The 25,588-nt window shown below is 35.1% G+C and overlaps 3 protein-coding genes across 7 annotated transcripts; 2 read left to right on the top strand and 1 right to left on the bottom strand.

Moving 5' to 3' along the window:
* The first annotated feature begins 2 nt into the window (after window positions 1-2).
* On the top strand, window positions 3-13,971 carry LOC112570367 (spermatogenesis-defective protein 39 homolog). Of its 5 annotated transcripts, none has more exons than XM_025248779.1 (20): window positions 3-240; window positions 678-749; window positions 1,712-1,805; window positions 2,972-3,082; window positions 4,015-4,110; window positions 4,368-4,447; window positions 4,678-4,746; window positions 5,152-5,244; window positions 6,025-6,161; window positions 6,719-6,746; window positions 6,897-6,970; window positions 7,326-7,416; window positions 7,884-8,018; window positions 8,842-8,883; window positions 9,123-9,212; window positions 10,593-10,679; window positions 11,212-11,301; window positions 11,528-11,629; window positions 12,367-12,423; window positions 13,625-13,971. In XM_025248779.1, the coding sequence occupies exons 1-19, from the start codon at window positions 235-237 to the stop codon at window positions 12,382-12,384; spliced, it is 1,515 nt and encodes a 504-aa protein (XP_025104564.1). In that variant the 5' UTR covers window positions 3-234; the 3' UTR covers window positions 12,385-12,423; window positions 13,625-13,971. The 5 variants fall into 5 exon arrangements, 4 of the variants coding, with proteins under 4 accessions (XP_025104564.1, XP_025104563.1, XP_025104562.1 ...); XM_025248778.1 differs by having other exon boundaries at window positions 2,948-3,082; XM_025248777.1 differs by having other exon boundaries at window positions 2,915-3,082.
* On the bottom strand, window positions 12,688-21,210 carry LOC112570366. Its single transcript, XM_025248776.1, has 13 exons — window positions 20,917-21,210; window positions 20,092-20,381; window positions 19,268-19,372; window positions 18,899-18,985; window positions 18,320-18,634; window positions 17,696-17,860; window positions 16,215-16,534; window positions 15,396-15,550; window positions 15,062-15,237; window positions 14,431-14,512; window positions 13,605-13,714; window positions 13,184-13,214; window positions 12,688-12,978 (listed from the first exon to the last, which is right to left on the bottom strand). Exons 1-13 carry the CDS (start codon window positions 21,170-21,172, stop codon window positions 12,965-12,967), a joined length of 2,106 nt encoding a protein of 701 aa, XP_025104561.1. The 5' UTR covers window positions 21,173-21,210; the 3' UTR covers window positions 12,688-12,964.
* A 211-nt stretch (window positions 21,211-21,421) lies between these two features.
* On the top strand, window positions 21,422-25,452 carry LOC112570890 (cell death regulator Aven-like). The gene is made up of 5 exons (XM_025249594.1): window positions 21,422-21,681; window positions 21,852-22,005; window positions 22,461-22,642; window positions 23,403-23,859; window positions 24,275-25,452. Exons 1-5 carry the CDS (start codon window positions 21,454-21,456, stop codon window positions 24,331-24,333), a joined length of 1,080 nt encoding a protein of 359 aa, XP_025105379.1. The 5' UTR covers window positions 21,422-21,453; the 3' UTR covers window positions 24,334-25,452.
* Window positions 25,453-25,588: the final 136 nt, after the last annotated feature.

Here is a 25,588-nt window from a genome sequence, read left to right as displayed (position 1 = left end):
GAAGTAACTCTGAAATAAAAATGGAGGGGTGTGGCATGAGACGTGAAACTCCACAATGCGAGTCTTAAACTGCGCTTAGCAAACCTTGTAACCGTAAAGTAGCCATAGGGGAAAAAATTTGTAACTTCGTGCTTATTTCATCTGAAATCACAAGACGATTTGCAATAACTGACAATTTGGCACTGGAATTAAATAGTGATAATCTGTCAAAATAGTCAAGTACAACTACATAAAATGAGGGTAAAGGAAATTTCAGTTCGTGTTACGGTTGTTTATCAATACTTAAGCATAGATTTAAGTCTCTGGTATTTGCATTTATCATGTTTCGTTTCTCAGTAGTGTTTTGTAAGTTACATATAATATATATATAACATATCTTCATAGATGAGCATATATGAGCAATATACAAATTATTTCTTAATTCTTGCTTTTATTATTATTAATATTAAACCTTTTAACAAGAAGGCAAAAGAGTGTTGGTTCGAATTGAAGTCTTTCTGATAATAATAATAATAATTATTGATGTAATTTTAAATATAATTAATGTAAATTTGAAATAAATTTGTAAATAATTTTGTATTCAGAGGTCTTTGTTGAAATTATGAAGTGCTGGTTGAAAACTTAATCTGTAAACAATATTGTTCAAAGTTTCATTGAGTTTTTTGTCATGAGAATAGGATTCAGATGATGCTGATGATATTTGGGAAAATGTAAAACCAACCACAAAGAAGAATGTCTTTGATGAGGATGTGAGTACTCATGCACTGGCAGATAGTATATTTAAAAAAAATGTTGTATGCATATGGGTATAGATATAATTGGTTTTATTAAACTACATGAACGTTAATGCTTTTATACAATTAATGGATGAAGGCATGTTTATATTTTTTGTTGTCTTTTTTAGTTTTATTATTTGTATTCTTAATCTGGAGGGCATACTCTTATATTTAATACTATATCCTGTCAAACCATTATTCTTTTTACAAAATACTTACATCCATTCTTAAATTTGTATTTGTCTGAATTCGAACACATTTTAAAACTAGATTGCTCTAGCTCTTTGAGCAAAATATTCAGAACAGGCTGTTAACTTCTAGGAGCTGCAGATAAGGTTTATACTATTTATACCATTGGTGTTGACGATGCGGGTCTTACTGCAGAAGGATAATGCTTGGGAGTTCCAGATGGGGCGTAGGCTGTTGAAAGCATGCCTGGCCTTGTTGATGCAGCTTTTGATGTCATTTTCCGCTCCACCGTCCTTGTTGACAATGATCCCAGATATGTGAATCGGTCTGTTTCCAAGATGTTCTTTCCTTGAAGTTGGATTGGTAGTTCCTGCTTGTTGTTGATCCTCATCACTTTGGTCTTCTTTCTGCTGACTTTTAAGCCAATCTTCTCTGCTTCCTCTGCTATCTTACTCAGTTTGGTTTGTGCATGTTATTGTTGCTGATAAGATAGGAGATTAATATCATCTGCAAAGTCCAGGTCCTCTAGCTGTTTGGTGAAGGTCCACTGGATGGTCCACTATGACCATCAGGAAGATTGTTGGTGATAATATGCAACCCTGTCTTACAATGGTCTTCATTACAAAAGATTTAGTGAGTTTGCCATAATAGTTATTGCAATCATTTGCCTATTTTTCTGACATGTTTTCATTTTTTAAAATTTCTTATAATTATTTAAATTTACATTTTCTTAATATGTTAAACAGGTGTCTGTTGAGGCATTAAAGAAAGGTATCAAAAACTTTAATGATGAAGACGATGCAGAAATCATTGGCATTGAAGGGAACTTTGTGCATTATGGTATGATTAGATATTTTTTAATCTTATGAAAACAAGTGTCTGTAAAAACATGCATGCAACCATGGCTGCTTGATTTCTCCAACCAGCTCCTTTTCTGCACTTTTGCACTATATCTTTAAGTTTTTCACTCCATTTGACTTGGCCTGTAGAATTTTTCAATTGAAATATCAGTTTTGCAAAGAATAAAATTGCAATGTATCCTAAGTGCAACAACAAACATATTTACTTATGTGTGTGTGTAACCTTCATCATGGTACAATCAAACCTTGTTTGTTCTGCCCTCTCCCTTATTCCAGTATCTCGCGAAACTATATTTCTTCTATACAAGTTAGTATTCTTTCTTATCCACATACTTTAAAGTACATCGTTAAACTACATTATATGTGCACTCATCTAGTGAAGATGTAACATGACACTATACATGTGTTAAATTAACATCACTGCATAAAGACTACACCAATTTGCAATCATCTTTGGAGAAGATCTTGGTAAAATATATGTATTTGTAAATTACAGAATCTTATGTGCAGCCCATTTGTAAAATATCTGGTTTGAAAGTATGTGTTTTGCACCTGTAATCAATGCAATATGCTACATCGCTTTAATTTTTTGCAGCCAGATGGTACTTTTGTTTGCGAGACATGGGATAAAGCATGAATTCCTTGCTTTTGTCCTACAAAGTGTAAATAGCGATAGTTTTAAGGACAAATTACAAAGTTTTTCTATAGCCTTGAAGCCATCAGACTCAATGCTTTTCTGTGTACTTTGGGAAACTAAAGCATTTCAATGGGCAGATAATGCAGACTCACCATAGTGAAATTCTGTCAGATATGTTGGATCTGATTAGGTGCTGGCAGATGAGTAAACATATAAGTCATTGAGTGATTGTTGTTCAAGCAGCATTCATTTTAGTGGGGCTATTTTTTCCTCCATTAAGTCTTAAATGATTTATTGCCAGAGTTAGATCTTCCAAGCTCATTCATTTTATATAGAAGCTCTTTTTTTAATCCCTGTTTTATCTTGTTTGCTGTGTGCCCTTCAGGCTTTCCTTCTGTGTGATAATTATTACACTGTGTATAATTATTCTGAATTGTATGCATAATTAATAGAGAACAAGGGAGTGGACTATACTTGTGCTCCAGATTTATCTTCCCTTGCTACTCCAGTTCTTGCCCCTGCTTCCTTACGTCTTACCCCTGCTGTACCAGAACCCAAGTACTCCTTTGGAAGTGCCTCTAAGGCTGCCAATCATGTTCGTTCTCAGAGTTTTACTTTCGGTAAGCATAATCAACTGATGAACATTCTTTGGCTTTTTTTGTGAATATTTTTGAGTGGACAATAAGCATACAAACCATTATAGAAGGACATATCTTTTATACCAGATTTTCTCAAATATAGCCTTCTGCTTGGTATTTACATATGCATGCACTCTGTTTAAGTCTTTTCCTTTTACCGCTCATAAGATTTGTAAAGTGATTGTCAAGTGCACTTGCATCTGAAAATAGGAGTCATTCAGAAATTATTAAATACAAACTGAGCAATATCCCACATTATAACATCTCTCCATTGAAGTAGCAGGTATAGATCATATTCAAAACTGATCACTGACACAGAAGTAATTGTCTTACATTAACATATCAAAAAGTAAAGATCTCTTTCCTTATACATAGATACAATAAGAATGTCAGACATATATATAGTTTAAGCCCTGTTACGTCAAAGTTTCTGCATGTTATTTCACAAATACTGATTAAAATTAAAGCTATTTAATAAATGCCAACCACTTTCAAGTTACTATGGGGTTACTGGATAGTTAATTAAGCTTATTGTGTGCATTTTGTATGTGGGTGCATATGTGCATGCACATGTGTGCAGACCAAACAGTGAAACAAGTCTGGGCAATGATGAGACAGTTATATCTGTTGATGCTGCTGTTTTTACAACTTTATCTTGCACACACAACACATATTTATGAGATGTAACATATTAATGAGGTTTTTAAAGAGAAGGTAAAACAATTTTGCTATAAACACGTATATTTTACTGAAATGTTAGAAGAATTATGTTAAAACCACCTGATTAGATATGAATTATCAGGATAATGTTGGTTTATTAAGTCCTGGCAGTGCAGCAGAGTGCCTTCATACAAGATCATTGTATCACACTGATTCCTAATTGTTGGCCAAGAAGACTCAATCTTTGATTGCAGCAGCACCAAAATCAACATCTGAAGCCTTTCCAAAAGTCAGTATGGTGCCTGAAAAAAATACCAGTTCAAGCAGCCTTAGCATGAGCATAGAAGAAGGTCAGATATGTGTTGACTTGTGCTTTGGTTTGGTACACATTTATTTATAACAGTGTCATGTTCTTTATTTCATTCCTGATAAAAATATCAGTTGATATAATTACAAAAAATAGTGCAGATACTGTTTCCCTGATGAAAACAATTGTTGACTGACTGATTCTTAAAAAAGAGAATCCTTTATAAACACCTTAAAAACAGAATATTTCACAGTTTAGCGGTTTTTGTAAAGCTTGTGTATATGTGTGCTTGTGCACCAGTGGTCAACAGTGGGAAGAAAGGGCCACAAGATGTTGAGAAAATGCAGCAGACTATTCAGATTCTCAAAAAACAGCTGCTGGTAAGTATAATTAATACATACTACATATTTTATACCATCAGTGGAGGTTTGTGTGAGTGTGGGTGTGGGTGCATGCATTACAGATGCACATGCTTACACATACATGGTTTCTAGATGCATTGATGAACAAATAATTGCAAAGATATTCTGATTCACTCTTCTTTTTTGTCACAATTTGTCATGATTATGGGTAACAATGCATTTTAGTAAGCCCAATTTTCTTTGTTCAGACAGCAAGGCGTGAGAGGTGGATAAAGTTGCCAGTTGAAGCCACACTTCGCAGGATTATGAAAGGAGAGGTAGTCATGTTTTCATAGGGTGTAGATTTTATTACTTGTGATGATGTAGGTTATATATATATATGTGTTTGTTCTTTTCTTTGTTGTTTTTTGGTGCTTTTCTTTCAACTGTTGATAATAATGGTCTTTCACATTACACATTTTTTTCTCTATAATCTGTAGGAATACATGAAATACATATATCTCTCTCACTCTTACTCATCAGATGTACTTGATTATTTTTATGATGCCTTTGTTTTATGCCAGATTATTTATATGTTTATTAGTTTGAATTATTATTCATGACTATATTCATTATTTTTAAATTACCACCCCCATCATTACTACAACACTTGAATGAAATTTATAATAAAAATTATAAGAAGTAAGGAAACTTTTTGGTTTTATCCCTTTTTCCCCCCCAAGGCATACTCTCTTGAAGCATATCGTGCGCTTGAAGACAAACTTGCTCTCCTAGACCAAGCAACAGCTCTGCAAGATGGCAATGCAATTACAGCTGTGAGTTCCCATGTACTTTTTTATATCTGTAAAAAAAAAACACTCAAAAAGCATGTTATGTATGTATGTCAGTTGAGCCCAAAATTTTGCATAGATGGATGAATTGTCATTTTGGAATTTCTTTCTCTTAAGAGCAGTAGAATTTGCCTATCGACATGATTAAATGTTATTGCTGCTGTCAAAGGAATAGGAAAACCAGAGAAAGCTTACTGTTTGTTTGACTGGAATAGTTGTGTGCTTCAGCTCATTAACATGATGGGCTCCTGATGTTTACAAACATTTGCTCAGTATACCTCGATTAGTCTTGTGATTTTTTGCTGGTCAAAATGATAGTGAATGAACAAATACTGAATGAAAAAAGAATGTCTAGTTAAAGGAAATTTTGTTAAATCAACAAGGTTTTAATAGCTGAAAAAAGCAACATAGTAGAAAAGGCCAACTGCAGGGCCTCCTTTTGCAGTTTACTGTCATTTTATCCAAATGGTAGTTCAAAATCAATGACTACACTTTTCTCTCTTAAATTTTTACAAAAACGTGAGAATCCTAACCACTATACAAGTTTGCTATTGAGATTTTTGTAGTACTTCTCAGTAGGAAATAGCAGTCAATAAACTGATGCCTGCACTGCTGAACTTTGTGAGTTTTGATCATAAAGAACTGTGAACAGTGCACAAAATATTTAACTGCTAAAACCAAGTATTTATGTCTTGTGCATCCTGTCCTTTTTGCTCATCTGCCCAATAATTTTAACAAACTTGTAAATAATGCTTTTTTTCTCAGGCTGTGCTGCATTTGCGCCACACAGTGAAGAAATCTATTTTCTCTATAGAACTAGCGAAACGGCCTGTGGCAGCTAATCATTATCTCAGTTATCTTCGGGCTCACTATGAACATGCTGAACTTGTTGATACATTGGTGTAAGTATGTTTATTAGTTAAGTTTATTATAGCTCTTATTACATGGATCATAATAATACTATTATATAATATTTTACTATTATTGCAATATTAATTAAAGTCTGAGTGAGGATGTCACTTAGCAAACAGATCAGAAAAAACTCCTGTTTAGTTGATGTGATCAGGAGATCATTATCATGACAAAATAATTTAATTATGGATGTTGTTTTTAACACACATAAAAGTGCAAGCAAATCAGTTAAAAGATAGCAACATTTTTCACAGATATCGTGTAGAGGATGGCATAGAAGCCGAAGGCCAATTGTGTGCTGTGTGGTAGGTTATCCGGTTACAGTCATATTAAAGAGTGTTAAAGTGCTCATTAATGTAGAAATAATAAATGTCTTATATACTTATTTAGAAAACTTTAATAAGCATGGGTTAGACTGAAAATAGAGGGAAGTTTAAACAAAGGGACTAGTGTGGCCGACATCTTCATCTTGATAGTCTTTTTTAGCTGGTAATTTTGTTTTCTTTTCCTTTACTTCTTCAACTTTTTTTCGTTATTTTCTTTTCAGATCTCTGAGAAGGACAGAGGAGGCATCAGTAAGTTATTTGTGTTTACAATTTGCATCGATGTATTTAGGTTTTGTAAATGGTGATTGTTCTTAAGGTATTTTCTGCTATATAACTGGAATATAATTATGAAATTCGGTCACAAAGTAATATACAACTTGGAGTTAAATTTTGTTGCAGATTGTAAAGTACAAAGTAATATGCAACTCTGGAGATGTCAGAAACAAGGTATCCATGCTGAAAACATGTCTCAGGTAAGAGTCTTAAGTCTCGAAATTAACAGTAACTGGACAAAACAAATGGGTTTCTCTTTAATGTAGATTCAATGCAGACTAGTCATGTTTATCTATGCTTACAGCTTGGGATGACTGTACAACGGCCATAAAAAAATAGTCAGCAGTCAGGGTGCCTATTCAAAACTCCCTGCAGTGCACATTGCAGTGGTTTGTTGCACATACTCCTCTCATAGATAACTGCAGTATTCACAGATACTTCGTCTGCCCTTCTGTTAATTTCTGCAAAGGTCTTAGATGTTGTCTGCATATTTTGGACATATCTTACCAAAACTGTTGGTGCATGATGTATGCCTTGCTTTCCTTACTGTTACAGAACTCACTTTGAAGCAGACTCTTCAATGGCAGGGGATGCAGCTTTAGTTAGGGAACATGTGGACCTGCTGGAGCGCCAGCTACCAATTGAAGTAAGACTTTGGTCAGACTATAGCAGACTGTTGCCTTCATTCACTCGTCCCACTATAGCAGCATGTTTGTCTACTGAAAAATATATTAATCATCTAACATAGAAAATAAAAATGAGAGAATTTTTTTTACAAGCACTCTGTTATCTGTGAAGTTGTCCTTTGCTCCTTAACAAATCTCTCTTCATAATTCATACAGTTTTGTGTGAAGGTCTTGTTTTGTTTTAAAGTCTAGAAAAGTATGGAAAAACAGGAAAGTTTTACAGAGCTGGAAAAATGTTAAGTTTTTGACAGTTTGTTAATAAAGTCTCATAAATGCAAAAATCACTTAATATGTTTATGGGTTACTACATATTGCTTAATTGGCATACGTACTAATAGGTTTGTATATTAATAGGTTTACTTATTTAAGTCTCCTGAGAAAAGAGATCTAAAGATCTGCTGTAAATCATTTGTTGTCACTTCTGTAGGATTCTGATGCCAGGCTGGAAGCAGAGGGTAGAACAAAAGTCTTCAGGGATTTTCCTCGGCGTCATTCATTGCTAGACATGCCTCTGACCACCACTCTTTTCTACTCATGCCTTTATCATCATCATGAGCTCGAGGTAGGGACAGTCCATTTATACAGTAATTATGAATGCCAGTAGTTTGTACTATGCTACATTACATCTTTACATTAGTTTTGGTCATTCCTAGCATTCTTTGTTTTTATTTCCTCTTTAGCTCGTTTTTCTAATTTTTCAGTATGTAGTACATGCTTGAGTGTACATTAAGTATTAATATAAAGCCTTCTGCAGAAATATAAATCCTATACTGCCTCTTTGGAAGGATATCCCATAGATGTTTCTGAAGAACATGATCATAATTTCAGCATTCACTTAAAATAGTTCCACTCAGCAATATCATATTTAATAATATTTATACAGCTTCTGTCACTGCCACTGAAGGCAGACTGAAAGTGCTTTTATATAATTTTATATGAACACGTGAAAATTTACATGCCATTAAAAGACATCAGGTCTATCTTAAAAAGTCTCCATCATTTGTGCCATTGTGTATGCACACACACAGAGGGTAGAAAACATGTAGAAAAACTACTAAATGTCATCCCTGTGAACAGAATTCCATGCACAAAGAGGTGTGTCAGAACTGAGATCCAAACCCACCCACATTAGCTTAAGCCTCTCCATGGTCAGACCAATCACCCCTTATTTATGATGTGTTATGTTAGCTCTAAAATAGTGGTAAATAAAATACTTTGAAAGGATCTCATTTCAAACTATTTGCATTGGCAGAGATTATTGCATGAAAATGGTAGCAATAACATTTGTTGCATATCAGCCATGTAAGACTTAAATTTATCTCAAAAAGTTATAATTGTTTCATGTCTGCATTTTTCACATCAATCATTTTTTTTTCGGCTTGCAGAATAGCTTATCCAGCCCTCTTTCTCTTAAGAAGAGACATGAGGTTGGTGCAACTGTTGATCATTTTGCCCACATTAACTTGTGATGTCTTGACTTGTGTGTACATTTATGATCTTGGTGTATTGACAATTTTTAAACTGTGTCTCTGTCTGTGAAAGAAAGGAAAACCGACATTACCAAAACACTGTGATCAGATTATTGAGATATTAGTGTATCAAAAGATCTGGAAAAATATCGTAGAAACTTAAAAAAATTGTAAGGGTCATGATGCTATGTTTCCAGATACCAGAGCGACAGTATATTTGGACTGCACTGAGTGCACGTGCCAAAGCCCATGCTTGGGCAGACATTGAAAATTTATTAACAGCAAAGGTAAATTTGTACTGATTGATATATTTGATTATAAATATATATATAGTCACTTTACAAATGAAAAAAAATACAATTACAAGCTGGGATCCAGATGTGCAACATCACAAACCACTATCCTGACTGTTAGGGCAAAGCAGCTGAAAGTATACATTTTCAGCAGTTAGAAAACTCTCCAGCTCACCCAGCTAGAATACATACCTGGCGTATGCATAGCTCATCACTTGACAAACTGCTAGTGGTGGTTGTGTAAACAGTTGATAGAGTTGACTCTTTGCCTGACCAGCTGAAGGGGATTAGCTCTCTGTATTTTTGTGATTGTTTCTATGGGCCTGTTGTTAGTTTTATGCCTATTATTTGACACATGCTTCACCATCCTTCTCTTCAACTATGTGCTCATCTGCAACCTTTTTGGTTCCAAGTATGGCCTTCTGGTGTCCCATTGACTATAAGCCTCCTTTATCTAAAGGTTTCTTTGTGCCATTCATTGGTGAGAAAGTCGCACAGTTGGGTTATCCCCTCTGCTTCACTATCATGTTGATCCTATTGATTGACAGATCATTTCATCAAACACAAGACTGAGTCTAAATTGATTTATTTTTTTATCAGAATCCTAATGGCTTTGTAGATGTGCGGTACCAAACAATAGTCGTGCCGAGGCACAATTTAGTTATCCAAGCATGCACAGCCCAGCGAAATGTCTTCAGCATCACTCTCTGACAGAGTTGTGCCTTGACTTAATCCACCATGTTTCACTTCATGACAGAATATCAGAAAAATGTCAAGCTGCGAGTGAAATCAGTTAAAATCACTTTTTAAGATTTAGCTTTCAAAAAGCATGAAACATAAAATGGACGTTTCATGGCTGTGTGACATCTGCTCTTTTATTTCTTTTGGTGACTGGAGACTTTGTATTATTGCCGCCTTGTGCTTCTCATTGTCTAATGTCAGCATCCACCAGAGTTTTAAATGCGATATCTTTATCTGACTGCAAGTATGTGACATCTTGTATTTTACTTTTGGTGCTGTGCTCAGTGGCGACATGATCTGCAGTGCAGACAAATAATAATTTCCTGAAAGGGATTTAATAGAGGCTTTGTATTTGTAGTGTAACATTTTGTCTTAATACAGTATTAGAGGGCAGTAACTATATAAATTTTAGTACCTCAGTGCATAAACATAAAAGACTATTCATGTTGCATTTAATTCATTAAAAAAAAAATTTCTTATAATTGCTATAGTAATAACATTGTATAATGATTTTTTTAAAGCAGAAATTAATATAATTGTACACAGGGATCTTGAATCTGAGGTTTACAGGATGGAATGAGAAAGGAAGGACAAAGAGTGTTATCTATAAGGTGTTCATCTTGACTTTTGCAGAGTTGGTTTGGTGGAAAGAAGATGAAGGCGCCAATAGGCTTTGATAAAGTGGTGGAAATCTTGAACAAGTTCAATGCTCCCACTGATGCAAGTTTAGCCATGTATATTCATGCAATCTAAAATTTATGCATTAGTGGATTTTTTAAAGATCAGCTGTAACAACAAATTATTTTCTCACACTTATTATTTTAAAGTTGTTTGAATAATATCAGCTTGAGACAGTAATCCTGGGCCCACTGAGGCCAGAGCTAGGAAGGGGAGGTGGCGCTAACTGCTTCTGCAATCCTCAATCAGGTTTAAAAACCTTATCTAGAACCGAAGTATGCACTTTTGTGTGTGTGTGTGTTTTGTGGGTGGGTGGGGTGGAGGGAGATAGGGCGCTATACCCATGTTCAAATGATTTGCTTATTATATTAGCTGCATGAAGCTTTTAGTTTGTATGTCCTGTTTCTAGTGAAATAGTTTCCTCACATTTGGTCATTTGATTTATAATCATACAACATAACTAAACTAATGATTTGCGTATATATAAAATGTGGTGATCAATATATTATATCTTCAGGAGTATGCTAGTGATATTTACACAGCAAGTAGTCAGTAGTAGTGTCTGTTGTTACAGATCCTGACCAAATATCTGGAGCTGGTGGAAGATCTTGACATAAGACTATCTCTAAGCAAGAAAATTAGTAACCACAAAGTCACTGTTGAGGTAAATAAACCACAACTGCTTTGTAGTTTCAGCTTTTTACATAGAAGAAACCTTCCTATATCAGCAGAAAGCATGTACAGCACCTAAGGCTGCCTCTCTTACTTTGTTCAAAAGGTTTGGCAAACTTTACATAACACTGTGCTTCTCATCAGAGTGAGTTGGAAGAACGGATATTATTCTGCTGCACATGCTACATTTTTATTGTTTTCTTTCATGACAACCTTAGACTCTTGTGAAGCTAAAAGATCGAGCAGGTGTGGAGGACTTTGCCCACAAGCATGGTGGTACCATTGAAGCAGATTATGCTCGTCGAATGCTGAAGGATGAAGTGAGTAAAATTTTCAGTAATTTTTTTTTTTTAGTGGGCATGTTTCTTGCTAATCTTAAACCTTTCTTTATCTTTGCTTAGAAGGAATATGATAAAAAAAAAAAGGTTCAGGGGAATAGGTGTACCATATCAAACAATTTCTTTGATTTACCAATGAATGCAAAGAGACTCTGGGTAAATGTCTTCAATTACTGCACTCTTAATCTCTTGCTGATGTTCCAGTTAGTTTCCTTATGTTAAGCTGGGAATGGTTGGGTTGCTAGAATTGAGCTTCTCAAATGCTAGAATAGATAAGAGAAACCAAAACAGTGGGGTTGTTTTACCATGACTTGTTCCCCATATATTAAAGCATATTAAGTAGTCATCTAAGTCCCTTGTTGGAAATCTGTTGCTCTTTTTAATTTTGATTTCCACCAACATATATATACGTATTTTGTATATTTTATTGGTTTATGAGACAATTTTTCAAAGTTTGAGATGACATATTTTTAATTTATTCACTCATGCTCTTTAACCAGGTTACAAAAAAGAAAAAAAATTTCATGCTGGAAAATAAAATGTTTAAGTTTAAGAAGTAAACTATAGTTATTGTAGATTTATTGATCATTGTCTTCAAAAAAGATAAACTTCTGATTAAATTTTGCCAAATATTTCTATACTGGAGTATGAATTCTGCATGATATAATAACACTGCAATGTATTGAAAACACTGTGCATCAAAAGGTCTTTTGTTTCAGGCAGTACGGTGGAAATGAAATGACACATCAAATATAGATTTTTCTTCAAGAAACAGGGTAATAAAATACAGTCCTTTTAAAATATGTCATACGAAAATGACCTTGTACGTATCTGTATATTGGACACCTGGAGTTTGAAAATGTCAGTAGCTGGAAGACAATATGAACTGACTGAAGCATGGCTCCATATGTGATGCTGCAGATATTGTTTCATGTCTAGCTGTTGAAAAGTTTTTTTTTTAAATATATATACATCTGCATGTGACTGAAACAACTGGTTAAAACTAGTAAGACCAGTTATCAACATGCAGCTGCAACAGGTACTAACAAAAATTTTTTAATAACAATTGTGCTGCTGACCTGTATAATGTGATACAATAGTTAACAGCTTTTCATCAAGGATCAGATGTCTCTGGAACACTGTTCTTTTGCTGCATATGGGGCACTTTTTAAAAAAACATGACTGCTTTTCTAGCATATAAACTGACAACTGCTCTGCATGAGTGACTGCTTTTTTTTTAATTACTGAACATCACCTCATAAAGATGAGCAAATGTATAATTCAACAAGTTGTGGTCACAAGCTGGCAGGGCATGTGTCATAGGATGTTACCTTGGATAAAAAAAAAACAAACTCCCAGATATTTGAGAAATGACTTAAAAACACTGATTTTTGTAGTTTTTACCTGCTACGAATAAAAATCAAAGAAAAGCTCTTGCATTGATGACATTGCAGAATTGTGGCATTTTTAAGAACATTTCTTACTCTTACACCTGTGCCACAGATGTGTATAACTTGCTGCCGATTTAAATCTTACTTTGCTCTGTTTTCAGGTTGTCTATTTTGTACTGCAACAGAAAATTGTAACATTTCAAAAAAATCATAATCAATATCTGTCTTGTGTATACTAGTTGTGTGGCTGTTTGTGTGTCGCTGGGTGTCATGAGGATTCTATTTCTTTTTTCCGAAACTGCCCTTGATGCTTAAACATCTTAAGTAAAGGTTTCATGTATGGAATCATACATACAGAACTTTATCCCGAAGCTATCTGCATACTATGCCATGTTTTTTGTGATACTTTGTAGTTGGTAACTTTGGGTAATCTGTTAGGATTTTTTATCCCCATAAGACTTTACAGTTAAATTCTTGCATTTACAGTAAATAATCTCAGCAGCATTATGCAGATGCATACTCATGGAGAAAGAATCAAGTTTTTAACAATAATACTTCCATCTCACCTCAATCCCCTTGTCTGCAGGTTTGAAGCCCAGAACTTTTCCAAAGAAATAAAACTCTCCATCAAGGGATGCCTGGATGTTTTCTGCTTTTCGGAAGCCATGCTGTTCACCTGAAAATTGGAAGAAAATATGTTGTCCAGCTAATACAGATATATTTTTAGAAAAAAGAAAATTGCCACTTATAATCTTCTTAAACTTACAGAATGACCTCAGAGACAAGCATCACATGCTCAATAAATGGAGATGATTAAATGTACAATTAGAGCTTGGAACATTTATGTCCAGTAGTTTCCATGTGTTTTTATGTTTCTATGTTGTGAAAGATGTATGTTTATATATTGATAAATAAACTGATAAGATTGCAGAACTGTCTGAAGTAATGCTTTTCGTCTCTTGTGAAGTAGAAAAATACATGCTTTAATTGATATTCACTTATCAACCATAATCACGAACAGTGTACTGAAAGCTGTCAGTATTTTTATAACCATGAATATCAGCACACATTTCATCTTCATCAATCTAAGGCACATTTCAAATAATCTGAGTATCTTGAGCATGCCAGCTACGTGTTTGCAGTGTGAATTATCTGTCACCATTTTATAGGCAGATGGTGGAATGCTGCTTTAGGGTTTACCAGCATGTGTTGCCAGCCATATTGAAGGTTCATTGGTGGAGCCTTTTAAGTGGCTAGTCAAGTAGCACACACCACAACTAAGGCCCAATTAGGGATTAAAATCTTGATGTCTGGTACAGCCAAAAAATAATTTGCTACAATAAGGCCATAATAAACTTTATACCAAATTTAATAAACATATAATAAATTTACCTTCAAACAAGATGTACATTGTGGGCAGTCCTTTGAGTTTCACTGCCTGGTACATCATCTCTGCTTGGTTAGGTGGCACAATCTGAAGGCAGCAAAATGCAATATGTAATAGCAAGATGAAATTATTACTATGTGTTAACTCTCCTTTGATCATCAATCACCAAGTTCTCAATTTTAACATGACATAAAATGGAAAGCTTCTTCACTTGTAGAAGTTGCTGTTTAGTTTCTGTACCTGTTGGCTTGTGAAGTAAACCCACATTCTGGGTTCATGTTCAATGCTTCAGACTATGATGGTGTCAACAAACTTCTATGTTTCCAACCTCTATAGTACATGCACTTCTGTACATAGGTGAATAATTTTCTGCATGCACCAAGTTAAGGTATACAGAAAAAAGACAATACTCAATTAAACAATGAAAGTCTGTTATTTAAGTGTTAATTTAAGGCGACTTGTAGAGCACACTGATCATAAGAAGCACATTGAAATATGAGCCCATTACCAGAACCTTCAGCCCAACTTCCATTTTAACTGTTTATCCTGTATGCCACTCATGCAAGCATTAGCAAAGAATTATATGTGATTCATGCAATCATAAGATCATATATGCTGCACTCAACAAACTCTCACCTTGTCTTGGTCTCCCTGGAAAAGAGCAATGGGGCAGTTGATTTGATTCACGTGATGAATTGGTGATCGCTCTTGGAATTTTTCAGGTGGACAAAGACGACCAATATACCGACTTTCAAACTTGTGAGTGTCCTTCATCAGTGCATGAAGGTCCCCAATGCCAAAATGACTTGCACCTGTGTAGTAATAGATAATATGCACATCACCAAAAAGGCAATATTGTGGTCACTTTTTTAACTTCCATTTAACAACCACCCTCCAAAAAGTGCATGCAGTTCTCAAATATTTAGCCAACATTAGTAAATACATGAAAAACATCCAAAAATATATATACCAGCATTAAAAGTGTTCCGAAAGGTTAAGCATGCAAGTGTTGTATACCCCCCAGCAGATCCCCCATCAATGCAGATTTTTTGGGAGTCAACCCTGTTAGTTTGGACCAGGTAATCCACAGCTGTACAGCAGTCCTCAACATCATATACTCCCCACCTGCAATTCATTATATAGTCTGTCTTCATAATGCTTAGATCAAGTGATAACCTAAAAAACACCTTTCTAATTTTGAAAACGAAGGGTTCTTGCAGAAAGAGTGCTTTTTATTTTCAATGCAACAGAGGAATTTTTGTCTTCATTTCTTTTTGTACATGCAAGCTGTGACTATCAAGAAATTGGTGGCAATCACTAAGACATGTTCTTTTTTGCAATGTAACTTGGCAAATAAATTCTTATTTTCATGATCAACATGCTTAGCAGTGACTTCCAACAGTGAAAAGGCTGCAGCAAATCAAACATATTTACTTGGAATCCTATAAATTAATATCAGGAATGGCAAAAGTTGTTTGTTTTTGCTGTAACCAAAGGTTGTAAGTAGATCTTAAACTTTAATTTAACATAGTATATTTGCAAGTCTTGATATAAAATCTCCATTTCAGGATAAAAATTTCTTATTTTTTGTTTGTTTGTTTACCAACTATCACTTACCAACTTGCAAAAATTTAACCTATTAATTACTTTATTGTCAAGATATTTTATTGGTATGCAAAATATATAAGCACACAAATTATTTTCTTTGTAAAAGAAGTCGACATTAAGGAGATTCTTCCTTGTGCTTCCACATCATACTATACCATACAAGACAATGTTGTAAACTGACATTTCACGCAGGCGATGGCGATAACTTCTTCCATAGCCAGTGCTGCCACGATAATTCACCAGAATCACCGCAAAGCCACGACTTGTGAAGTACTGAAGCTTTAAGTCCAAGTTGGCAAAAAAATGTGATGTGGGTCCACCATGAGCACGGACAAGTAAAGGTGGCTTTGTACCTTCTGGAGCCTTGAAATCTTTGTTGTAAGGTGGATAGAAAATGCCATGTGACGTTTCTTTATCTCCTGTAGGCCAGCTGACAAACTCAGGCATGCTCACATAGCCTTGTGCTTCTGGCACTGATTGCGACTCTTTGACAATATGAACCTATAAAAACCACAAGCCTTTAATGTTGTATTTCGTCTTGTTCTTTGTCAAAAGAGATATTTTAAGAGAAATGATCAAAATTATGTACAAATATGATCTTGACAAAATGTCAATATACCTCCTTTATGGTGTAACACATAATGCAAACACAAGATATAAAACACATTTTTATAAATGCTACCTTCCCACAATGTAGAAAACATATTTTATACTTTTAGTTTAAATTGTTTAAACTATTTTCCAAAGAATTAATCCAACATGAAAGGGGTACCAGGCACACTAAAACACAGGAAGAGGCAACTCGGCCTCCAAGTAGGAAAAGTTACCACTTTCCGAGGAAATGCGGAAAGAGGCAACTTGGCCTCTGCATAAGAGAAACCTACCACTTTACGACTTTGCAAACTAGTGAGTGGAAGTCTGTCTTGAGGAGATGTAAAAAGCTATTGTGTGCTGGACTGAGGGCCTGCATATTTGATGGGGAGCTTATACCAGCACTAGACTGGACTTACCGTTGTTGTATCAATCTCATAAAAAAGGAATTGTAAATGAATTCTGAACTGCACCTGAACTGTGGATTATATATGTGGACTGTGGATAGTTACGTTGGAGTAAAATTTGACTGAGACCAAAAAGAGAGGACACAAAAAGACTAATCCAACACCAGAGTTAAGTGCAAAGTTTTGTGATGACCTGGAAACCAAACTATCCCTCTGCCCCTCAACCTCTGCTGACAGGCTTACAGCCGTTCTCTGCACTGTGCTGGAAGCCCATACTCCTGCTGTTCGTACCCTAGTTCACCCCAATAAACACACACTGTGAAACCTCAGTATTCGCATTCAGCTGGGCAGAGTGTCAACAAACTGAGGGGTTGTGGTGTAGATCTGGGTTGACTGAAGATTCAAAAGTACTAAAAGGGAAATTTCTGTTGTTATATAACCTTAGAAATAAGGCATAGCTTAGAAATAAGACAAGCAGATAGCTAGCACCAAGAATGGAAAAATATATTTTGTTTATATGTATTAAAATGCAAAAACTACTAAAATGAGGCAACTCTTTTTTTTGCTCTATTGTATTTTTGCAATAATAATAAGAATAGAAAGATGGCAAAAGCAAAATTAAAAAATTCACATGAATCTATATGAAGTCTTCTTAGAGTCTTACCTTTTCTGAATTGATGTCATATCTGAGAAGGCATGGAAATAGATCTTCACTTGAGCCAATGCAATATGCATCTCCAGTTTTGGTAAGAGCAAGACACTTATTGTACCTGAATCCTGTCTCAAGAACTCTATAGGCCTTTGTCTCTGAGTCTAGCCAACCTAGTTCCTAAAAACAGAATGCAATGTTTGTCTATCAAAGTATATCTCATTAGGTGCTGATGTTAAATTCCAAACACTGGCTGAATGACCAAGTGCTCTGATTTCTTTCAGCAGGACAATTCTTAATCTAACTTAAGAGTATATTGTGATCTCTTCTGAACACCAGAATTACAAGCCATAACTCTAACACAGATTTCAAACTTCCTATTTTCACTCTGTATTTCAAAGAATTTCGACTACGCTGACTTTTCCAGTCACTGGAAATCATTTTTCAGATTTCCATGACTTTTCCCATTTTCCAACCCAATGGACCCTCCTCAGCCATCATTAATGTTGCAAGAAAAGAAGACTCAAAGACAACAATTTTTTTTCCTTTTCTCTGAGCTATTGTTTGAATTGAGGAGGGAGACAATGTCTGCTAAGATTATTTTATCTGGTAACAAAGAAGAATAGGAATTACACTCACACCGTTCTGAGCAGTAAGGATCTTTCTGGAACCACTGGGATCAGGAACATAAGCTGTCTTCCCAAAAGTCCACTGTGGACCAGCCATCTCTGAGTGATCAGGCCGAATGTTGACATGCTGCCCTGAGGGGCTGACCAAGTAAAGGTTCCACCACTCACTTTCATCACTCACATAGAGAAGCTGGTTGTCAGGTGTCCATCCTGGTTCTATGACACTGATGCCCTCACCACCAGCAGCTTGTTTCTGTGACCCTTCCACAAGGTGATCTCCTGAAGGGTCCAGTTTAGCTGTCCACACTTCAGTACTGTCCCATGGCTAAAATGGTTTTTGAAAATTAGAATGTGTAAATATGCATACCTATATATAGAAAGAGTTTTATATATTAATAGTGTGTGTATAGATGTGTGCACATCTGCATGAGAATGCATACGTGTGCAATAATTATAAATACCCATGAACATGCATTGCTTCATATCAATCCTACATGTGATCTATCTCCTATCAGAATGTTTGGTGAAAAAAAATAACGGGAGTTTCTCCCCACAACTTTGAAGCTAAAGGTTGAGGGTTAGTTCTTACCATGTTTGGATGATACCACTGACACCAGCAAATATTTCTGCCATCAGGTGACACACGTGGATGACTGTAGAAGTCAGCTCCACTTGCCTTTGAATCAGAGAATCACAGATGAAAATCACTTTAGGCATGGCACACAAAAAAACCCCAAACCAATCCTATTTTATAAGGTAAAGCCCACAAATTCACTCACAAACATATACATATGTGCAAAATCTCTCTTCTTTCATCCTTCCACACACTCCTGCACACACATGATTATATGTACACTTGCATGTGCGCACTCTCTCTCACATACATACACAAACACACAACTTTAATGTAAATGTACACAGAAAAATAAGCTAAGAGAAGCAAAGGGAAAAGTTATACCAGCACAGTTTGTGTTTTAGTGACTGGGTTGATGGCAACAATACTGTTAACAGGCTCCTTTTCTTCTGCCTCATGGTCTTCTCGCACACAGTATATTAGCTCTTTCTGTTTACAACATAATCCACAGATGACCACAATGACAAAGTTTTCTCTCAATTAGGAAAATTTAAATATAACACAAAGAAGAGCCACAACTAGTCCTTCCATTTCATTTGGAGAAGAAACCTTTGCTTCAGCTAGTTTTCAGACCAGTGGGATGCAAACTGCAGGATGAGCACTAATGTCCCATTTATTTTGAAAATATGTCACTGTAAGCTTTATACCTTGCCTTCTATCACCTGATGAAAAACAGTTCTTAATGCATCAGCAAATTAAAGTACTTCAGTAACTTCAACAGTTACAACTAGCTGCATATAGCAGATAACACATTCTGAGAACACTCAAAATATGATTCAAGAGATGAAGAAGTGTTTAAAGACTAAAATAATCAGTATGTCAAGGTAAGATAAAGGTAACATCATTCAAACACATGCAGTATTATATATTTACCCCAATAAATCTTGGTTGCTGAATCATGATAGCAAATGTCTTGTTTCAGTATAAACAAACAGAGGTAAATGGAGATGAGTTTCATATTTACAGTGATGTCTCTGAGAAGGAAACCAGACTCACAAACTTATTTTTTGTAAACTATTCTTGAATCAGTCTTTAATGGTATTCTTGTACTGGAAATGTAAGCTAATAAAGCAAAACGTTTTCACTGAAGTATCATTACTAATAATATTATCAGTATCAAGCCCACAACCACAAACATGATTCTTAACCTTAGAACAGAAGATGCCATCAGCATAGCGCCACTTCCTTGTGGTATCTGTCACTGGTTCTGGGGTGGAAGAATCAGAGGTTTGCTTGTAGAGAACTTGGTCATTGAAGTTTGAAAAGAAAACAGCTCCATCATAGACAAAGAAGTCTCCACCACCGTACTCATGGACAGTTGTTCGTGCACTGAAGTTTATTGGAGTCCACTGTTTCTGTTCTCCTGTCTCTCTGTTTGCTGAGCATATCACATACCGTCCTTTTTCCTCATAGTGGATCTCACTCCAGTACACATAGTCTGCAATAAAAGGGCTATTCCTCTGGATATGCATGCTGCATTATTTCATTATCTCCTTAATTAGGAGGGCACCCTAAGTAATTCTTCAATGTTTCAGGGGTGTCTTATATGGTTACACGGTATAAATACTAATATATTAGCTTGCACAAACATGCAAAAACCCAACAGAGTAAACTGTAGGGATATTAGTTTGTGATTCTCAACACTTCAGTCTTCTTTCTGTTGACCGTTAAGCCAGTCTTCTTTGCTTCCTCTGCTTGCTCAGTTTGGTTTGTACATGTCGTTGCCGATGAGAAAGACTCTTAAGTACTTCCAAATTCTTTCAGTTTCTATTTGTTACTAATAAAATTATTAATTGGAACAGAAAATGGGCATAAATGAACAGATTCATGGAAAAAACTTGTTTGGAATTTGGACCCTAAGTTCTTCATGTTTTCTATATAAAATGTTTCATTGTAAATCTTTGTGTAAATCTTTGTATGCTTTACCACAGAGAAGAAATTTAAAAATTTGTTAACATAATTATTTAACTTACCTGTTTTTTCAGGGTTGTCATCAACGTGCACTTCCAAAAGACCCACTCCACTAGTAGTCACAAGCTGACTAGAAATAGGTGATTTCCAGCTACCATATTCGCTTACTGACATTCTTACCAGTCTTGACCAGTGTAAATTAGAGCGACAAATCGTTATACAGGGCAGAGAAACACGGGTATCTAGACGGCGCAGCAAATTCGACGTCGACCTCAGCACAGATTTAAGTACAGCAAACGATGTCAAGTGATATCGCATTACACGCCTCCTGTTCCCACTAGCAGACAGCAAAAATAACACTGACTGAGTCATTCATAAAATTTTACGACACTCGCTGGAAAAAAAAATGGATAGTTACGACAGATAGATCATAACTCATATTTCTAAATAAAAGATGGAATAAATTTCTATTTTTTATAATTACAGATCAATAGTAAGTAATTTCTTTCTCGATTAGACAAATATTCGAAATCATGGCTGTCGGCCTTTTCATTACAGACAACTCTGTGGTTGTTTTTGCTTTAAAACAGTTGCCAACGATGAGACCCGACGAACATAAGAAGAAACGTAGCGCACAGTACCAAAAAAAGCACGGCAAAGCCAGAGGAAAAGATGAGAGCGAAGGAAAGCCATCACAAAAACCCTCAAAGGGTACTTTGACATCTTCAAAAAACGATTCGTCTTGTCACGTGTCTTCAGGCTCGACTCGAGGAAAGCCTAAGGATAAAACTAGTAAAGCTGCAGACCTACCCTCTTCAGATAGTGATGTATGTTTGTATTGCATTGATTGTTAAGTTTCTAGATGAAGATGATCTGCATGAATGTGGAGCATTTACATTTTCTAGTAACTCCAATTTTATTCCAGAGTATTAGACTCGCTGAATTATGCGATGTCTTTATAAATGTCATTAATAGGATCAAATAAATAAAATTGCAGGGAGAGGTAAAAGTTGATGGTGAACCTAAAAGAACATATCGAAAGCGTGAAGTTTTGAGCAATTGGGCCAAGTATGATCTGCCTTCAGCAGATGAAGCCAGCACTCAAGCTGAACCTAAAGGAGAAGATTTTAATAAGCTGTTAGCTTCTGCTGGTTCGTATTTTTAAATGAAGTTATTTTCCATATTACATTCAGAAGTATGAAGTATCCGAAAATCTTTCATAAAAAAGAAGTTTCCTGTTTGCTACAGATGATGCTTATTAAAGGTAGTATGTAATCTATTGTGTGACTATGAGTGTTCATGGAGGTTAACTGTTCCAGAACTCTTTGTACACTCAAATACTTGTAATGAAAGTCCATTGCAGTGGATAATTTAGAACAAACAACTTTTTAATAGTTTTTTTAGCAGCAGTCTTTGACAAAGACATTGTATTTATGGTTAAGCATCTCAAATTATTCAGTTTTTCTGATGAATTTTGAGTATCTTTCCCTATTATTTTGTGTTTGATCACAAGGAATTCTTGCATTTTTTAACAAATGAGGAATTTCAGGTATAGCTTTGATAGTTTTGAAGAATTTTGAAATTTTTATTTTTTCTTGTTGACCAGGTCATCCAGTTACTCATTTTCGATTTAAAGAGGAACAGGCATGGGAAGAAGACAGCGATGAGAGAGAGTGCACATCAGAATATGCAGTACAGCTACTCACCTTGGACTGTGCTCAGCTTGCATCTTCATTAGCTTGTATACCTTTGTACAGACAGCTGCACTTGGACACGCACATTTTTACGGTATTTTCATTCTGCTTTAGCTGATATATCAATCCGCTGGCATATCTGAGGTATTGAGTTTGTAGAATATTATGCTAGACGGAGGTTGCCTTTCACTGCTAAACATGCAAAGTGAAACCAATAAATAATTTATAAAATAGCACTCTTAACCTTGTTCTTTTATGCTGTTAAACTAAAGAGATTTGGCTTTTATCGAAATTTTCATAACAATTTTTTTCATTAAATTGCAGAGTTTTATCTCATCAAAGACATGCAAGATAATAAAACTCAGAACGAGATAACAAATTTTGAGTGTGTAGTCCAGTTTGTTTGCAAAATAGAAACTTTTAAACGTCCACATTATCACCAATGTAGAAAATCTCGCAGCTGTCACATCATGCTAGTTAAGTTTTTAGTTAGTTTATTCCTTGTTACTCCTTGAGGAGCATATAGGGCCACAGAGATCATTCTAAATCATTGATAATTTTCATCAAAAGCAATAGCTATCATGGACATTTTAAGAATATGATAATATGCAATTCACTTGAAAAGTAAAGTTTGAAATTAATATGAAAGTCACAGTCAAATAATTGTTACTAGGGATCATTCAGAATTTTCGCACCACTTGGTTAAGAAGCAAGACTTGGCTATCACACTCTGTGCAGGTTGATAGCATTGCTAATGAGATTTGTTTTCATCATATTCCAGGAAAAGCAGGTTCATTTGTATGTGCTTTGAGCACACAGATGTTGTGTCTTAAATGGCCTAACTTCTTTTTCAGCCCAGTCAGATTCTGTCAATGGACTCCTTAGCTGCAAAGCACAGAGAGACTTACATGAAAATCTGTTCTGCCAGCTCCTCTTCACAATCATTATGTTCCAAACCATCTTTGGAGCCAGATGAAGCTGCTTCAAACAGTAGTGCAAATGTAATAGAAAAAACAGATAGCCAGTATTTCAGAGGTGGATCAGTAGATATTTCAGTTAACATACTCCACAAAGAAGGGGTGGACCTGTCTAAAAACACAAATTCTGCATCCCTATTGGACAATGATGAAGGGAGAGAAGCAAACACTCCTAAAAATAAGCTTCTCACAGGTGCAAATGCCAAGAAAAATGTTGAAAAACAATCCATTGGTTGTAAGAGAACGTTAGATGAAGAGTTGGATGACCTTCTAGACAATGATTCAGTTCAGGCAACAAACCAAGGACAGTCTAAATTGGTTGAATCCGTAAAAGGTAAGTAACTTGAGATTTAGAAACTAAGTATTGGAGCCACAATTGCTTGTGAACATACATGTAATCTCTTCAGATTAAAAAAAAAATGTTAGATCCTCTCTCTGAAGCTTGAGTATTGGCTTAAAGGAAGCAGTTTCATCCCATAGTAAAAATTAATCTGTTTATAATCTGTAAAGCAAATTTATGGTTACACTGTGCGGGTGTTGAGCTGATTGGATCTTTAAGGATGTTGTATGTAATAAAGGTGACTTTTCTGGAAAGGGGTTTTGCCAATATGTTGTATATTGATGCCATTTATTTTAAGCATAGGTAAGTATTGCAGAATTATGTTCTTCAGTTTTCAGTAGTGTAAATATGAACACAAAGCTTTTGGGGATAAATCTGACTGTGAGTGCTTCCTTTTTATGCATTTCAGGAACCATCAAGGAGTCTGATGAGCTGGAGGACTGGCTAGACAGTGTATTAGATAGCTGACAGCATGACAGATAATTTTGTTGATAAACTGTTTTCATCTTTGACTTGTACCACAGATTTCAAAGGTGAAAGTAAATGGCATTTTCTCATGTTTTGTTAAATGGTTCATAACATGTATTACATTATGGGGATTCAACCTGATGAATGGGTTATACAAGTGCTTCAGAATACACAAATTGATTGTAAAACATTGCTTCACTTTTTTCAGTAGAAAGGTTGATCATTTTTTTGGTTGTTGGTTTGTATATATATATATGTGTGCGTGTGTATTTTTAATCAAACATTTGCAATAAGTAGTTGCATGTCTGTGCACATGAAGATGCCCCCATTTCCCAACATCTACAACCAAGGTAATCCACACACACATAAGCTGATTGTAAAAAGTTTACATACACTTTCATCACATTCTTACAAAAGTATTGTAATATTTTTACATGGCTTAAGAATGAACAACTAAAACAATTTCAGTGCAATCCACAGCAGAACAAATAAAATCTGTTATGTAAATATGGATGCTGTTTTGGCTACAGAGATTATCTTACAAATTTAATTTGATTAAATATTTTGCATGTCAGTAAATATTCATATTGCAATTTTTTTACTTTCCAAATATGACTACAAGATCTCATGTTAATATCTTCAAAGTTGTATTCAATAATAGTAATAGCCTTCCTAATCATCCCTTTTTGTAGGTCATAATGTCTAATGATAACCATGAAAAAATATAGATGAAACTTTTTCTTTATGAGAGAAAAAAAATCCTAAGGCTATTTTCAACTTGTAATATTCTTTTTCAAAATTGAACATGGATAAAATACAGTGGAAATGTAACAAAAGTGTCTTACGAAGTGCAATATTTGACATAAAAAGCATTGCAAGAACAAAATTTCATAATACATCTAATGCAAGTTTGATATAATAAAAAGTTAAGATCATGCTTTGTAAAAACATTGCATAACACAAGACTGTGATGGCAAAGTTTGCTTATTTATAAATCTAAACACTTTCCTATTATATATGTACTGATATATATATATGGGTAGTGTGTAGAGCAAAAAAGAGCTGTGCTTGCAATCAGTATTTTTTGGAAACCTTGTGATATAAAGCATGTGTATGCAATTTTTTTCTCTTGTCTGTGCATGAATGGGGTACACTTTAAGGAGACAAGAATGTTGTGCTTTTCCCTTCCCCATCCCATGACCTTTCCACATGTCTCCTGGAGCACCAAGATTCAGTTCACAATGAACCTTTGAGA

This window comes from Pomacea canaliculata, linkage group LG8, assembly GCF_003073045.1.
Source record: "Pomacea canaliculata isolate SZHN2017 linkage group LG8, ASM307304v1, whole genome shotgun sequence".
Taxonomy (NCBI): domain Eukaryota; kingdom Metazoa; phylum Mollusca; class Gastropoda; order Architaenioglossa; family Ampullariidae; genus Pomacea; species Pomacea canaliculata.
Note: the sequence above shows the minus strand (reverse complement) of the source record. Positions and strands in the feature narration are given on the sequence as shown.